General features: G+C 39.6%; 1 protein-coding gene across 1 annotated transcript in view; it reads right to left on the reverse strand.

Moving 5' to 3' along the window:
• Positions 1-16,688, reverse strand: part of DNER (delta/notch like EGF repeat containing) — a gene marked incomplete at both ends in the record, with an annotated part of 225,236 nt that overhangs the window by 70,412 nt on the left and 138,136 nt on the right. Inside the window, one exon of the mRNA XM_079782988.1 lies at positions 4,111-4,264. Within this exon, the coding sequence (XP_079639114.1) occupies positions 4,111-4,264 (154 nt within the window). The remainder of the gene's footprint in view (positions 1-4,110; positions 4,265-16,688) is intronic.

A 16,688-nucleotide genomic window follows, 5' to 3' on the forward strand; every position in this document is an offset into this window, starting at 1 on the left:
AAGGCACGGGGCTTGGCACTGGCAGGGAGTGGAGGAATGAAGAGTAACGCAATATGACGTTGCTACCCTCAGGATAGCCATGGCCTGATGTGGGTGGGAGGCAAAAAACATGTGTGCCATAGGGAGGAGCCCAGGGAGAGTGGGCAGAGGGAGGAGAGGCAAGGAAATCGAGCCTCTACAGCATGACTTGTATAGAATTTCATCTCATTCTAGTCATTCATTCATTAGGGAAATCTTTATTGAGCAGCTCTATGTGCCGGGGCTAGGTACTGGAGATACATGTCCACAGAACAGACCACGTTCTCATTTAATACTCATAACCAGCCATGGCGAGGGTTGTTGTAATCTCCTTGCAGAGTGGAAGAAGCAGGCCCAGAGAGGTTAGGTATATTGCCTAAGAAGCCCAGCTAGAAATGGTAGGGATGGAAGCAGGATTTAGACTGCTGGCTCCAGAGGCTGTTGTCAGTGGGACATGCAGGGGTCAGGGCTCCAGGGCAGGTGGTACTGGGTCTCCTGCCTCTGGCGCTTAGTGCTCTTGTAACCTCAGGCAACAAGCAGGGAGAGTCTCCAGGAAGCTCATCCTTGTGGTGATGGGAAATAACCCACATTTAAGGTCCAATTGTGTGGGATTTATGATTGTCATCTGGGCATCTGGCTCTAGAGCCTGTCCTCTTAAACAGTATGCTATAATTAAAAAAAAAATCAGAGACCTTTCTGATTCTGTTCTTCACATTAATGTTGCCACTCATCTTGTCTTTACAACAGTCTGTAGCTGCTGTTCATTCATTCTCACATCATGCCCATATTCTCTGTACCTCATCCCTGCCAACCAGTGTCACTTGAGAAAGCTCTTAGGTCAATGGAAACTGAGTGGCAGTGACTATCGCCAAATATGCTGCTGCCCTTCAGAGTGTTTGATAAATTCTAGTTTCCCTCCCTTGCTTTGTTCCTGTATGTAGTCTTAGAGAGACCTCAGAGCTCATGTAGCCTTTATCACATCCCTGCAAACAGGAGCCTGCCAAGGCTTGGACAAAACCAATAACCTCCTGTTGGCAAAGCCAATAACCTCCTCTTAGATTTTCCTACAGTATTGATGCTGTTGACAATCCCCTTGTTTTTGAAAGTATTGCAAGAAAGTTTTAAAAAAAATCAATTACACCTGTTAAAAACTTCCTCCTCAAAATAGAAATTTTACTGACCATATTCTATTATTAATTTTCTATTGTATGTACATGTATATGGCATTAATCAATGTTTTACTATTGATCAATGTTTTACTATTTTCTGCTTTCCAATAAATTGTATTAAAAATGAAAACTATAACAGTTTGTTATTTAACCAACTCAACATCCAATGCACCATATTCATTCACAGATTACCCATGACTCAAAAACTTCTATCTGTACTGGCATTTGATGTAGAAATTAAAGCAAAATACCAAAATATTAGCAAATTTGGAGCTGAAGCTTCTTGGCTGAAAATAATATTTTCACTTGCCAAGAAATGTTCTCCTCTCAAGAGAAACGAGCGCTGAGTCAAGGCTATGTCTCTGTGAAAAGACTTTATTGGGGACTTTTGTTCTCTGATTTGAATTCATTCATTCATCAAACAAGGTAATTCCTCATGATCAAACGTGCAACAATCAGAGCACAGCAAGATACATTTTTCAAAAGGAAAACATGCTTCCCACTGCTTGTAGAGCTGATGTATATATCTGGAGCATCAGAGATCAATGTGTTGATGTTAACTAACCTGTACATAGTTCTTCCACAAAGGACATGTACTTTTCCTATGGAAAATAAGTTTTTCAAGGACACTCAGAATTAAATTTAGTATAAAACTCCTCATTTTGAGCAACCAGTTCCCTTTTTGGACAAAATTGCCTAATACCAGTATTTCTTCTTTTAAGAAGAGACCTGTTTGAGATAAGGAAGTTGAAAGGCATGGGCTTGAATCGCATAGTTGTACCATGAAAGGACTCAGCACACAGTGTGGCTATGTACTCAGAGTATAATAATATGGTTGAAAACATGGGTTTTGGAGGTGGGCAGGAAGACCTGGGTTCAAATCCCAGCCCCAGCAGTTATTGGTGAGATCATGAGAATGTTTACTTCTTCCTAGGCAAAGCTCTAGGGAATAAGTGACCAAATTCTGGCTAATGACATGTGGTGGAAGTGATAAAAGACACCTCTAGGCACTGCTCTCAGAATATCACAGGAGACCCTCCAGATCCCTGAGTGACCACCTGGAGGCAAGTGCCTTCATCAGACTATGACACAGCAGAAATTAACCTTTTCTTAGAAGCCACCGAGATGTGGGGATTGGTGTGTTAATGCAGCATAGTCCAGTATTGTCCTGACTAATATTCTTGGCCAAGTTACAAAATTCCCTGTGCCTCAGTGTTCTCAATTATGAAATTGGTTTAATTAAGGCTTTTAACTCAGCGATTGTTCTACAAATACCCTAAGAAAGTACTTAGCACAGCCCTGCCATGAGTTAAACACTCAGTGAACATTACGTGTGTGTGTGTGTGTGTGTGTGTGTGTGTGTGTGTGTGTGTTGCAGTGAAAAGCTTATTGAGAGGTAGAATTAGGAAGTGGAGGAGAGGTTGTTTCTACAGGATATAGAAACTGACAAAGTAGAAACCTGCTTAAGAGAATTGCAGGAATGAGTCAGTCGATGATGAGCGGAGTGAGTTCAGGTCCCAGGGTAACATTTCCTAAAAATCTTCTACCTCTGATTAGGATTGGTTCTAGAGCATGAGGAAGAACAGGAGCTATGTGGGAGAGGTCAATAGTCTGTTAAATAAATGGTTTAAAGGGGCCTCCACCCTGGAGATACAAAGTTAGGAAACACACTACAAAATGGTTAAAATAAATGACATGGCTCCATATGTACTAATATGGAAGGATAGCTGTGATCTACCAGAAAAAAAGCAACTTAAAGAACAATGTGTATACTGTAATCACTTGTTAAATACATATAGAAAAATACTCATACAATCTGCAAAGGAAATACACACACACACACACACACACACACACACACACACACACACACACAGCTCTGGAAAGAATATACCAAATTATTATCCTACCCCTATGAGATGATAAAGTTTGTGTTAATAGATAAGTAAAGGGCTTTCACTTTTTCATTCATAAACTTCTCCATTGGTAGGTCTTGTTGCTTACAATGAGAATTTAATCTCCCAAGGCCCATTTCACTCCACCCCTCTCTTTACCCCAGCCCCTACCTCAGCCTGAATCCCCACCCAGTAGCAGAAGTTGGCAACAGAATGAGATAGAAGAGGAAAGATGATGTCAGTTTTGAAGGATGATGTCACATTATTTGATAATTTTAAAAAAAGGAGTAATTTGGTGCTTGCTTTTAAACTGCATCGAAAGAGTTGTATCAACATGTTCACTGGTAAATGCCATTCTTGCTCCTTGAAGGTCTAGAATCAGTCGGCTAAGCTGAAAGTCAGTTAAGATGATTGGCAGAGCACAGAAGTCTGGGGGCACATTGTCTACCACGATCTCCTAAGAATCACTCATTGTGCTCTAAGGATTTGAAAATCTCATGTAGTATCCATGAATCCCTTGTACTAATTAAGGAATCCCTTGCCTCATTGTGGAGAAGAGTGTACCAAGAATTTAGTCTAATGAATGTACATGAACAAAAGGAAATTAACATAAGCAGAAAGATTAGGTGGCTTTACATAACAACCTGGGTAGTTGATGCTGGATTTTTCTTATTTTTTTAGCATAATTAACCAGCACAACACCAACCCACACTCAGTGCCTATTTTGCAGAATTGTTTTTGAAACATCCAGGCCTCTAGTTGATCAATAATATCCTTAGCCCAAAACAAAAATGGTGGAACGCTACTATGGAAATGTCATAAAGCCAGCCAAGAGGTAAGATGTTTATCCCCATGGGAACTTCCTTCTTCTATTCCCTGGTTATATAAAGCACAGACTGATAGAATCAAATGGGACCTTGAAGTCCCCTTGTCCAACAGCCGGACAAAGTATTATTTAACCACTATTAATTAGTAAGTGCATGTTCTACAGAGTGATATATAATAATGGTGAGCTCCGGAAACCATACCAGCAAGGCAGACGCAGGTGAAATTGCTCCCATCTTGCTTTTCCTTTGCGTCAACACAGCTCGCATTGTTCTGGCAGGGTGTCCTCTGGCAGGCATCAAATTCTTCACAGAAAGTCCCCACATATTGCTCATCACAGTCACAGGAAAAAGTCGCCTAAAACACAAATGTACAGTGTATGTTACTGGAGTCCTCTAAAGTGTAGGCTCTGGCTGTGAAACTCAAAGTTGAAAAGCATCATTTCTTTTTATAATTATACCAACACTGAGTATTTTCACTCATATCACTTATATCATGATCTGATTAAAATCATAGCTTTAAAAGGGATGGTAATGGCCTGGCTGGTGTGGCTCAATGGTTGAGTATTGACCTATGAACCAGGAGGTCACAGTTCAATTCCGGGTCAAGGCACATGCTCAGGTTGTGGGCTTGATCCCCAGTCAGAGGCGTGCAGGAGGCAGCCAATCAATGATTCTCTCTCATCATTGATGTTTCTCTCTCTCCCTCTCCCTTCCTCTGAAATCAATAAAAATATATTTTTTAAAAAAGAAATGATATGTTTCTCTATAGTTTAATTTCAAACATTTCTTTTTATGATTCTTTACTCATATTTATTTCAACCATTTTCAATCTTCCTAAAATAGAAATGGAAAGGATAACTTTATTTTAAGGGGAAAAAAATTCAGTTTTGTTGACTTGACAAGAAAATAGCAATTTTGCAAGAGCAGATATATTGTACTACAGTCCTTAAATTAGATGTCACACCAAGCAAGTAAAATCCTGCAGCATAGACAGCTCTTGTGACAAAACATCATCAAATGTCCTCCTCAGACCACCTTCCAGAGCATGGAATTTACTGAATCAGCCTGTAAATTAGCTTCAATCTATAGCCATGCAGATGACCTGAGTGCAAGGGAAAATACAAGGGCTGCAATTCAAGTCACCTGTTGCCTTTTGGGTTTATGATATTCACATTCTCTTAGTACAGTGGTCGGCAAACTCATTAGTCAACAGAGCCAAATATCAACAGTACAATGATTGAAATTTCTTTTGAGAGCCAAATTTTTTAAACTTAAACTTCTTCTAACACCGCTTCTTCAAAATAGACTCGCCTAGGCCGAGGTATTTTGTGGAAGAGCCACACTCAAGGGGCCAAAGAGCCGCATGTGGCTCGCGAGCCACAGTTTGCCGACCATGGTCTTAGTAAAAGACTGTAACTCAGAACCAGAGGACTGAATCCAATGAGAAGGTGCATTTCTGAGACAGGTGTAAAATCCAAATAAAATAGAGCCTTCCTTCTCTCTCCTTCTTTCCACCCTCAGGCGGGTACAAGTCTACAAGAAATGTAACTCTGGTTCCAAAGCCTGTGTGAGCAATGCAGATGGTTCCTGCAGATTTTCAGGAAGAGGGGAGGAAAAGAAGCACAGGAGAGTTGCATAAGCAAATCTTCTGCTGAAAAAAATCAAAATGAAACAGACAAAAGCACCTTTCCAGCTCTCCCAAGCCCCACACATCAGGCAGGTGTTCAACGCTGTTCCACAGCCCTGCCCACAGCCCCTCCTGGGCCCACCCTCTGCCTCCAGGTCCCCAGCATCCTGCCCTTAACCTTGGAGACTCTGCACTCTTGTCTAGGTATTTTCACCCAGGATCCCTACCCAGTACTTCCCACCCAAGCACAACAGAATGCCTTCCTTCCTCCTGAAAGAGAAAGCAGCCTTGTCCATCCTTTCATATTTTTTCAAGTTTTAGAGTTCTTGTCCATTTCTTGATAAATCTATTGCTGTATGTTTAGACTTCTTTGTGGCTCTTGTTAATGAGATATTTTCTCATCCCTTCCTTGTAATACCCATCATACTAGATAGTGGTTATAAATGACATGGAAAATACTAGAGTTATGTTACCAGACATCACCCTGAGCTCTCATTATAGGTCAGAGAGTTTTAGTGGACTTATGTTTTCTAGATAAAACAACTCCACTCCCACCCCGAAGTGCATACCAATTGCAAATAATGATCACATCTCTTTCCCTTCTCCAGTCCTCATGGTTACATTGGTGGCTCTTCCAGAATAATTCTGATTTCAAAGTGAGGTTTGTAGAATTTACCACTAAGTAGAATGCTGGAATGATTATTAAATTTTATCAAATGCTATTTTAGCTTATGTTTAAAAAATCAGATGATTTTTAGATAGCTTCATAATTTAAAAATTATCTTTTTTCTCTTTAACCTACATATATGGGAGTTGAATGTTTACATTTCCGTGTAGTGACTCAAACCTGCACTCCTGGAAGGAACACCCACAGTGGTCATTATGCAAAATCACTTTATGACTTCATCATTCTATTGCAGCCATACTGCTAAAGCCCCCCACCTACCTTGTCCTGTCCCCAAAGGTTCCTTTTCTAAGAAAAACTGTCCCCTGCACGGTGAGATCACATTTTACCCCATAAGAGGATGGTCCTTGTCACCGTGACTAAACCAGGAGTGGATGCACCATTGACCTGAGCAGCCAACCAAGAGGCCAGTCAAACGTGACCTTTAGCTCGCCCCAAACTGCCGGATTTTATATAGGTGTGTTTCTTTTGTTAATTGAATGTGTTTTAGTTAAAGGAATATGCCAAATACTTGCAATCTGCATAGTCAAGTCTCCTTTAGTTTAAGACTATAGTCTCCAATTATATCTTAGAAATCTGAGCAATTGGAATAAAAGCAATGGCTGTTTCTTCTTATGTTAGAGCCAAATGTTCTGCCTCCTATTTCTGTCATCTCTCACACCTCCTTGTGGCCAGTGGAGATTCCCTCTGCATTCCAGCAATAGTTGGCTTCCTCTCTGGTTTTTCATGAAGTCCTGAGTGTTTTCCTTTTGTGTACATTTGCATGGACTTTGTGATGTAGCTGGGAGAAGCTACATCAAGGACTATTAGAAAGGCCAACTTTTAAATAGGAAACTGCTTTTCTAGGACTGTCTTCCAAGGAAAATCTTGTCCTTATGCACATGTACAACAGAGTATACCATTGCTATTTGCCGGGGACGTGTCTGGAATCCTTTGTATATCTGGAGATTTGTGACCACCTTTGATATGTAAACACGGGCATGCCCAGTGCATGCAATTCCAAAGTGGGTCTCAGCATCTTAATCAATTACTATTATTAAGATGCTGGGTCATTATTTTTGGCAGCTGTCCTATAAAATTTACTTGGTTTATAGTCAGATGTTCCATATTGCAGATAGATTTATTTGGTTATTTGGGGGTTACATTTTACATATAATTTATCTGGTGAATTCCATGTAAACTATGTTGCTTGTGAAAGTAAATTATTAAAAGTCATAAATCAAATATCTTTGATTTTGTTTTGATTGAATTTAAAGCTAAAATAAAAGCCATACATTTTGTTTTACTTTGTTTTAAGCAGGAACCTTTGAAAAATTTTAAGAGACTGTTGAAACAATTACTGTAGGCTGAATTAATTCTTAAAGCTTTTAATCAAATGAGAAAGATGAAAAAAATGTTTACAGACCCTTGACCATAAACTTTTAGTTAAAACTTTGTGTATTTTGCATCATGTCATTCATAAAGTTAAACTTCTTCCTAGTCTATTTTCTAACAATAAGGAGCTTTCCCATAAATATTAAAAGGCTTCTTGTTATAGTTCCTAGACTGTTGACTTATAAGAAGCCATGAATATACATTAGGAAAGTATGTTTTTAGCATGTTTGTTGTGGAGAACTATTTGATCACTGAAAGTTATAAACTGTCCTACCAACCTGGAGATATTTAACACACTGATGATAATGGCATTTCTGGTCTAGGTCTGATTAACTTAACCAGCACAAGAGACAAAACGAACTTACTTCAAATTAGTAGCTTAGCAAAATTACAGAACTGTACTTCCTTGCAAAATTATTGTATATTCATATGTAAAAATCTATCTCAAGTAAAATGAAAAGTGACTCTCAGAGATTAAAAACCCAATGCAGAATCTCAATTTTCCTCAAAAGCTTAAAGTCAAACATTCCATTTGTACATTAATGAAACATTTCCAGACCATGGTTAAAAAGCTTACTTTGGAAAGTTCTTGGTGAAAAAAATGTTAGTCCTCCATGCATTCATTTATTCACCCACTCAACAAAGTGAGCACTTAACTATACACCAGGCACTGCTCTAGGAGCTGGAGATACAAATGTGGACAAGACTCTCCCATGCGGAGTCTGTTCCACTGGGAGTGACTGGCCACACACAAAATGAACAAGTAATAAGGTAGTAAATTAGGTGATAGGGCTATGGGGAAAAGTAAAGTAGGAGCAGGGAAGAGAAGTGGTGAGGGTTGTGGAGGGCATGCTGAGAAGGTGGTAATGGGGCAAAGACCTGACAGAGGTGAGGGGGTGCGCCACAGAGGAGTCCCAGGAGAGATATTCTAGGTAAAGGGGAGGGTCACTGAAAAGACACCAAGAGGGAGCCTAGCCCAGCCAAAAAGAGCCAGAAGGCCAGTGTGGCTGAATTAAGCAACGAGCAGGGACAGTTGTGGGACATGAGAGAAGAGGGTAATTGGGGTGAGGCTCAGATAGGCTCAGGGCAGTGCTTCTCAATGGGGGAGGGGGGACCACCTCACCCTCCAGATGATATTTGGTGATGTCTGGAGACATTTCTTGTTGTCACGCTGGGGGCTTTCTATAGGCATCTAGTGAATAGAGATAAGGATGCTGCTAAATATCCTAGAATGCACAGGACAGACCCCAGAACAAGAATTTTCTGGAACAAATGTATTAGTTTTCAGGTTGAAGACCCTGCTAAAGAGCTTTATAAGCCACAGTAAAAATTCTGGCATGGTATAAAGTGTTGGAAACCATGGTTCATGTGCCCCAAAAGACCCAATATTGTATTGTACATAGTAATTTTGCTTTACATTATATGACCTTGTTTCATTACTATAGTTGATTTTATTCTTATAACATCCTAATCTTGACTGTAAGTAATCCCACAGCAGTGGGATAAATGGCAGAACTTGATAGCCATTTATTCAGCAAAACCTTACTTCTTCAATTTTCATATTATGTTAGCGCTACCATCTGAGATGATCTTCTAAGTATTTATTCAGCATTATAGCATAACTGGCTCTTACCAGATAATTTAACAGAAGCTGGATTCCAATTTTTATTCTTTAATCCCACTCACAAATAGTTTTTGCACCCTACCATATGCCAAGCAGTACTGTGAGTATTAGGGATGTGGGGAAGGACAGAAGGAGACAGTCTCTGTTCTCATGGAGCTCATGTTCTAGCTTATATCCTACAGGAACAACAAAGAAATGCATAATATCCTGCCACATAGGGGCAAGTGCTATGAAGAAATGTAAACTGATATAATGGATAGAGATGGGGGGGAATATAAGTTGACTTTTATCTCAATCTAAGTCTAGTGGGAAGGACCGATGTTTTTGGAGAATTGTACCTACATAGAGCTCAACCCTTCCTCCACATTTTCCAGGTTTTGCTTTACATCTAGTAAACCCAACCATCAGAAAACTGAATCCTGTGCCATGGTCTCTGCTCCCTCTTGCTCTCTCACTGAGTTGAAAGTGAGTTGTTTTCACTGAGTTTGCTATTTCACCTTATGCTCTCAACTAAATAGCAAAAGGTCCTATCCAAAACATCCCTACTAAACCTATTATTGCACTTACTATGAGGCCATTGATGAGAAAATTATATACCTACATTTTTTGTGCCCCATCCTATATAATAAAGATGTAATATGCAAATGGTCGTCATGCCATGAAGCATAAGGACCAATCCTGTAACGACGGGATCACAGATTAGCAGGAGGGTGGGGCAGCGAGCTACAAGCGGGCGGCAGAGAGCTACAGGAGGGGGCAGGGCAGCAAGCTATGAGGGGGGGTGGGAAGGAGGGGGAGGGGGAGCTACAGGAGGGTGGAGCAGCAGGCGGAGAGCTACTGGAGGGTGGCATCGAGCTACTGGCGCATGGATTCATGCGCAGGGCTACTAGTTTATTATAAAGCTCTATCCAAGAAAATTCAGTCATTTCAGAGCCAGAAAAAAATTTGCTAGTCATGAGAACCGATGCTTTGTCCTCATGAACAGTGCAGGTCATGTGATTGTCCTTTTTCTTTTTTCCTATTTGATTTGGCTGCTGTGAGCTCGCAATTTGCTCAAGGTTCAACTTTAACAGCTGCCTAGGGCTCCATGACCTATAAATTTCCCCTTTCCAACTCAGAAACTGCTTTCTAACTTATATCTTCTTACGCCAACTTTGGTTTTGTATTTTTTTATTCCAATATTCTATAAAATACACAGCCAAATGTATAAATAAATAACCTAAACTCCTCATAGCACACAGGGCCCTTGATAATCTGGCCCCAACTTACTTTTCTGTCTCATTCTCTGTAATTTTCACCTCTCAGAAAAGCCTAATTATTTTAAACAAATCATCCCAGAGAGATAAGTTTTCTGCGGAACTTTATTTCTATCTTTAAGAATAAGAATTTATTTTGTTTTGTCCCTTAAACAAACTATACAGAAAATACAGTTTTCTTTTTCTGCTATCCCAGTGACATCAGTATCAACATAAAATCCCAGCTGACCGGACACTGAATCTCATTGTTCACAGAGCTTACTTACATTCAATTACCTCATTAATCTTCACCACATCTGTCAGGTGGGTATTGTCAGATCCGTTTTAAGAGTTGAGAACAGACTTGACAGGAGAAGTCAGATAAATTATTGAAGGTGTCCCAGTAGGCAAGTATAAGGTCAAGGCTTAAAGCCATTACCATCTGATTGTAAGTCCTTTCCCACTCTCAGCTGCATGCCATCCCATCATCACTGTGATGGTCTCTGCATACCATAAAGGCACATGGGAGTGCCCTTCACCCTAACTCTAAAATTACCCCCCACAACTGTAGTATTTTAGATCCTGCTTTTATAAGTCATTTTTCTTTTTTTAATATATTTTATTGATTTTTTTACAGAGAGGAAGGGAGAGTGATAGAGAGTTAGAAACATCGATGAGAGAGAAACATCAATCAGTTGCCTCCTGCACACCTCCCACTGGAGATGTGCCCGAAACTAAGGTACATGCCCTTGACCGGAATCGAACCTGGGACCTTTCAGTCCGCAGGCTGACGCTCTATCCACCGAGTCAAACCGGTTTTGGCTATAAGTCATTTTTCTACCTCCCCCCTGCTGTCTGGCTGCCTTCCTTGCTATCATCATTGACTGTCCTTTGAGTTCACTGATTCAAATTTCCTGTAGCTTTAAGAATAATACCAAATTTATTCAAATAAGGTGTCAAAATGGAATAAAAATATCCTTCCTGAGGATGGAAAGTTTAATCACTCATGCACAGATTTGGAAACTTTGGGTGAGTCTGCGCCAGAATTGGAGGTCCTTCACATCTGGGACTTTAGTTACTCATGCATAATAGATATTTGCATGTTCGTTGAATGAGGCCGTCTCTTTAATAGGATGCCTACAGGTAGACTTGCAGGAGGGTCCTGTGCAGGTACAGCATCCTCTTCTCCGACTCCCTTTCTATCTCTAAAGATCTTGTGTTTTGTTAAGATAGTATCATAGCCCTCATACAGTCTTCAACTACATGTTAATTTAAAAGAGATACTTGAACAAGGATTAGGAGGACAATCCCAAGCAAAAAGGTGACTAATGAGCCCCTAAACCTCTGAAAATGGGGGAAATTTTTCTTTAAACCACTCCTGGCTAACAGACTTTGTAGGCCAATTTCAATTTCCATTATGGGCCACTCTGGTTCCAAACAACATCTGGGCTATTCATAATTAAATGTCTGAACATCTGCAAGGTCAAAACTCTGGCTAATGAGTTGATAATTGTTGAAACTAAGTGATGCAGGCATGGTGGTTTGCCAAATTAATTTTATATATGTTTAAATTTTTCTATAATAAAATAATGTGTTGCTTTTATTTTAAGAATCTGGCTAAGTCCCACGAAAAGAAAGATAAAACTTGGATGCATTAGAATTCCATTTCAGTGTCCTGTGTCCAGCTCCTCCCTACAGAATCTGCTAGTGCATTTACCACAGAGATGTTGCAGAGAACATTGTGTGCACATTGCCCTGTCCCCATATGTGAAGTCCCACCCCAGAAATTTATTTCATATCTACGTGCCAGGAAAAGTGTTGCTCATCCTAAGGGACCTATGAGTTTGCTCCTGTGGGCAACATGAATCACATAACTGAGCACATTTCTCTCTGAACAACTGAATCTTCTTGAAGAGAAGACTCAGCCATTCCTACGCAAGGGAAGGCTTGGCTGCCTCTCAGCTTCCCCAGAATGCCGGGGTCACAAGCAAGGCACAGCCAGTGCAGACCTCGATGGGGACAGCAATTCCTGCTTACAGAGCCTATGGGTAAAAGTGCAGAAGACATCTCAAAACTAGCTCTCCAAACACTGGCAAGGACAAGAAGTAGAGTATGTTTCCTAACTTTGGAAAGCTCTGGAATGTTTTTGCTCCTGGTTAATGGATGAGCTCCAGGTGAAATTGTCCAGGAAGAAAGTGTCCCAAGTGAGGACTTTCTGTGGCCCCCTTCACCCAGAGCTTATATTGTTCTATGCAGAGTTTGGGAAAGGAAGGCAGTGAGGCCCGACCAACTCATGTAACAATGCAGCATCAGTCACATTGTAGCCCCAGTTGTCCCATCACCCCAAATGCATTGATCCTGAACTAGTGGAGACAGAGGCCACAGATGCATCGTCCCAGTGTCCTCAGCCAGGGACCTATTACTACAACTCCTAGACCAGACATGGGAACCAGACTGGGTAGTCATTCAGGTCTGAAATTACCAAGTTGATGAACACTAAAATCTATATAAAAAGCAGTAAGCATAGCATACTCTTGCATTTGATTCCACATAGGTGAGCTATAACTAAAGGATCAAATCAATCTAGGGTGCTCTTTTAAGCCTTTTGCTAAACCCAGATTACGTATTTCATGAAACAAAAAGAATTAGATTCAAAATTTAAGACATTATATGAAAATGCTATTTATGATGTGAAAGTGCTTATGAAAGTCTTTCCCTGAGCCCGGGCCACACAGCTACACCTGGACTCCAGCCACAAAGAAAAATCGTTACCTCTTGTTGGGACACAGTGAGCCATCTCAAAGGAAACTGGGTATGAATTACATTTTTCAAATTCTTGCCTATTAACTGGGTCTTTTTCTATTCATTACACAGGTAATTTAAACAACATACTTTCATTGCTTATAATCTTATTTTCCCATTAGACATTAGACATACCATTGCTCTTCTATTTGGGTTCATTAATTGCAAATGTAGCAGCTTTATTTTTTTTTAAAGTCTTAGAAACATTCAGATCATCTAAACATTAAATTCAAGACTTGACATTCATGAATTCGTAGAATTCATTTCTCTGGCTTAAATGTTAAATTCTCAATAATAGAAACAATAATGAATGACAGTCACACTCTTTACTTTCAAAGGACATTGAAGTTCACTTTGTTACTCAGGGGAGAAAAAAGTAACTGTCTTTCAGGAAATGTTGTAAAAGCCTTTCTTCCTAAAAATTGGATGTATGCATGGGGAAAATGGAGATGTTCTAACGCCATTTCCAACCACATTCTGCCAACTTATGTGTTCTCAGCACTCAGAGCGTGGCCATAATTAGGCATAAGATTTCCATGCAGTCAGCCTCCATCTTCAAGTCTTGGCCATCTGTGCTTGCTGCAACATTCCAATCCATTCACAAAAGTCTAGTTTCAACTTTGAAAAAATGAATGTCACTGCAAACTCATCTTTTATTGAATTTCTCTGAAAATAGCCTGATCCCACAAGTAGATGACATATCATTCTACTTTCTTATTTTAAAATTCCATTATTATACCAAAAGAAAATGGTAAGAAAAAGGCTTTAATAAAATGGGCATTTTGATGCATAAGTTATTGATGAGAAGGACTCATTGAAGAATAGAGATCCTTCCCAACATCTTCCTCAGGTGACCTCAGGTAGAAAACTCATTCTGAATTACATTTTTACTGTAAAGCCGAGATGAACAACCAGAGGTAACTTTCTCTACAAGTAGAAATCCAATGGGGACAGGGCAGGGTACAAAACCATCATTTATTGAAGAAAGCCCCGCCATATGCCAAGCACCACACAAGGATTCACTTAAACCTCCCAACAGTCTTGCAAGATCAGTATTATTTTTCTCTTTCACTGCTGATAGATCAGAGAATTTCGATAGCTTGCTCAAGGTCATACAGAGGCAGAGGGAAGCAGATTTGGTCTCATTGTAAAGACATTCTTACAATTTACGATATTAAGAATTTAGTTACAAAGTATGAGAAGCAGAGCTCAAATAACATTCTGAGAAAGGAGATGAGGGGAGCATTCCTGCACCGAATAGGGATTCGAAGGGGTTGATCTCCAAAGGTCTCTTCAACTCCTAGGTTTAATGGATCTGAGTTTCAGTCCCATGTGGATCACAAATCCCCAGTGTCACGATCCTGTTGCAAGTGATTCCATGCCACTCTGGAATGCTAAACAATGCTGGTGGGCTTCTTTCCTACTCTCACTCTATTCATCTGCTGAAGCTACCACACAAAGCACCATAGACTGAGTGGCTTAAATGACAGAAAGTTGTTGTTGTTGTTATTGTTTTTCACAATTCTGAAGGCTAGTAACTCCAAAATTAAGGTGCTGGCAGGGTTGGTTTCTTTGACGGCCTCTCACCCTGACTTATAGATGGCTGTCTGCTCACTCTGTGCATGTCTAGGTCCTAATCTCTTCTTTTTGGGAGGAACCAGTCATATTGGATGAAAGCCCACCCATATGACCTCATTTTACCCTTAATCTCCTTGTTAAAGGCCCAATCTCCACATACAGTCACATTCTGATGTACTAGAGGTTTAGGACTTCAGCATATGAATTTTGTAGGAATAACATCCAGCCAGTCCTTCTCTAGCTGTTCCTCCAACTATTTGCAGAGCAATCTTCCTTAAATGTTGTTTTCAGAACTCCACAAATACTTATTTGATGCTTACTATATTCAACTGATTATCCTGGAGGACAAACAATATTCATTGAATAATGACTGTGTGAGCAGGTTGGCATTGTACATACAGAGGCATAGAGCTATAGTTCATGTGCTCTAGGAAACAACAAACTAGTTAGAGAAATAAGTCTGTTATTGTCCTCATCACTATCATCTTCATCATGAACAATTTATTGAGCATTCAGTAAATGCCAGGCCCCATTCTAAGGGCTTTGCAAAATGCAGTTATCCTCATTGCTATTATTATTCCAACTTCATATTTGAGGAAACTTAGATACAGAGAGTGTGAGTACATTAACCAAGTTGGGCCAGCTAATTAACTTAAGAGTTGAAAGTTGAGCACAGATCATTTGATTTCAAGACTCTACCTGTACACACACACACACACACACACACACACACTATATCAAAAGTGAACCACAGACAACCATGAACCACAGACCAAGCATGTCAAACTCTCGGCCTGCGGGCCACATGTGGCCCACAACAAATGTTTTTGCAGCCCAGCCAATTTAACAGTATGTAAGAAACGTTTTAATAAAAATTTCGTAATTTAATTTTTATAATATCCTGTTATATATAATTATTAATAACCAACTACAACATTCACTAATGGCTGATTATTATAATTGTGTTGCATTCATTTCCCCTACACACCTTATGTGCAGGCACACCATTTCTCTCCACCAATACTAGCAGCGAATATTTTAGCAGCCGATTGCCACATCATTAGTCTTGGACTGACATGTTTGGTGTGCACTACAGGAAATATTTTGCTTTCAGAGAACAAGAAAAATAGGTTTATTTGCATTATGCTTATTAATGTGTGCAGTTATTCAGTGTTTGGTACATTAATGTTCAAGAAAAATATTAATTTCTATTAAAATGTTCTATTATTTTATGTTAATGGTTACTCATTTATTTCAGCCCTTTGTATTCAGCATGTCTCTCGAAATAAACGTACATTTCTATGAAAATTGAAGCTTTTGTTTTTTTGTGCCCACATAAACTTAAACCTTACTTATTTGGCCCATGTTAGCCTTTGAGTTTGACATGCTTGGTGTAGATAGTAAGAGGAAACCCTGTGTTGCTGGCTCAAATTCTATTCATGGTTATTCTACCTCCCTGACTTTGGACAAGTAGTTTATATTATTTATAACTTTGTTTGCTATTCAACCTCACTTCAATAATAGGCAAAAAATAAAAGAAGATGTGCTATAACTGAAAGATTCTATTATTTATGTTGTGATTTTAAAAATTTAACTGTTGAAAGATCTAAAATGATACAACAGATATTCGACAACATTTATCCCATAGGATTCCCGTCTTCAGCTGGTATTCAGATATTCCTCTGGACATTCATAACTTGAACCTAGATTTACTTTCCTAATGGATCTATACTTCTCCTTTGCCTTAGTCTTCACATCTATTTTTCTCTAAATAGATCATTTTATAGTTTACATACCCTTCTAAATAGTCTCAAGTCCAATCCAAAGAGAGAGATTGTAAATAAACAAAAAAGT

The sequence above is a fragment of the Cnephaeus nilssonii genome, assembly GCF_951640355.1.
Source record: "Cnephaeus nilssonii genome assembly, chromosome: 10".
Lineage (NCBI taxonomy): Eukaryota > Metazoa > Chordata > Mammalia > Chiroptera > Vespertilionidae > Cnephaeus > Cnephaeus nilssonii.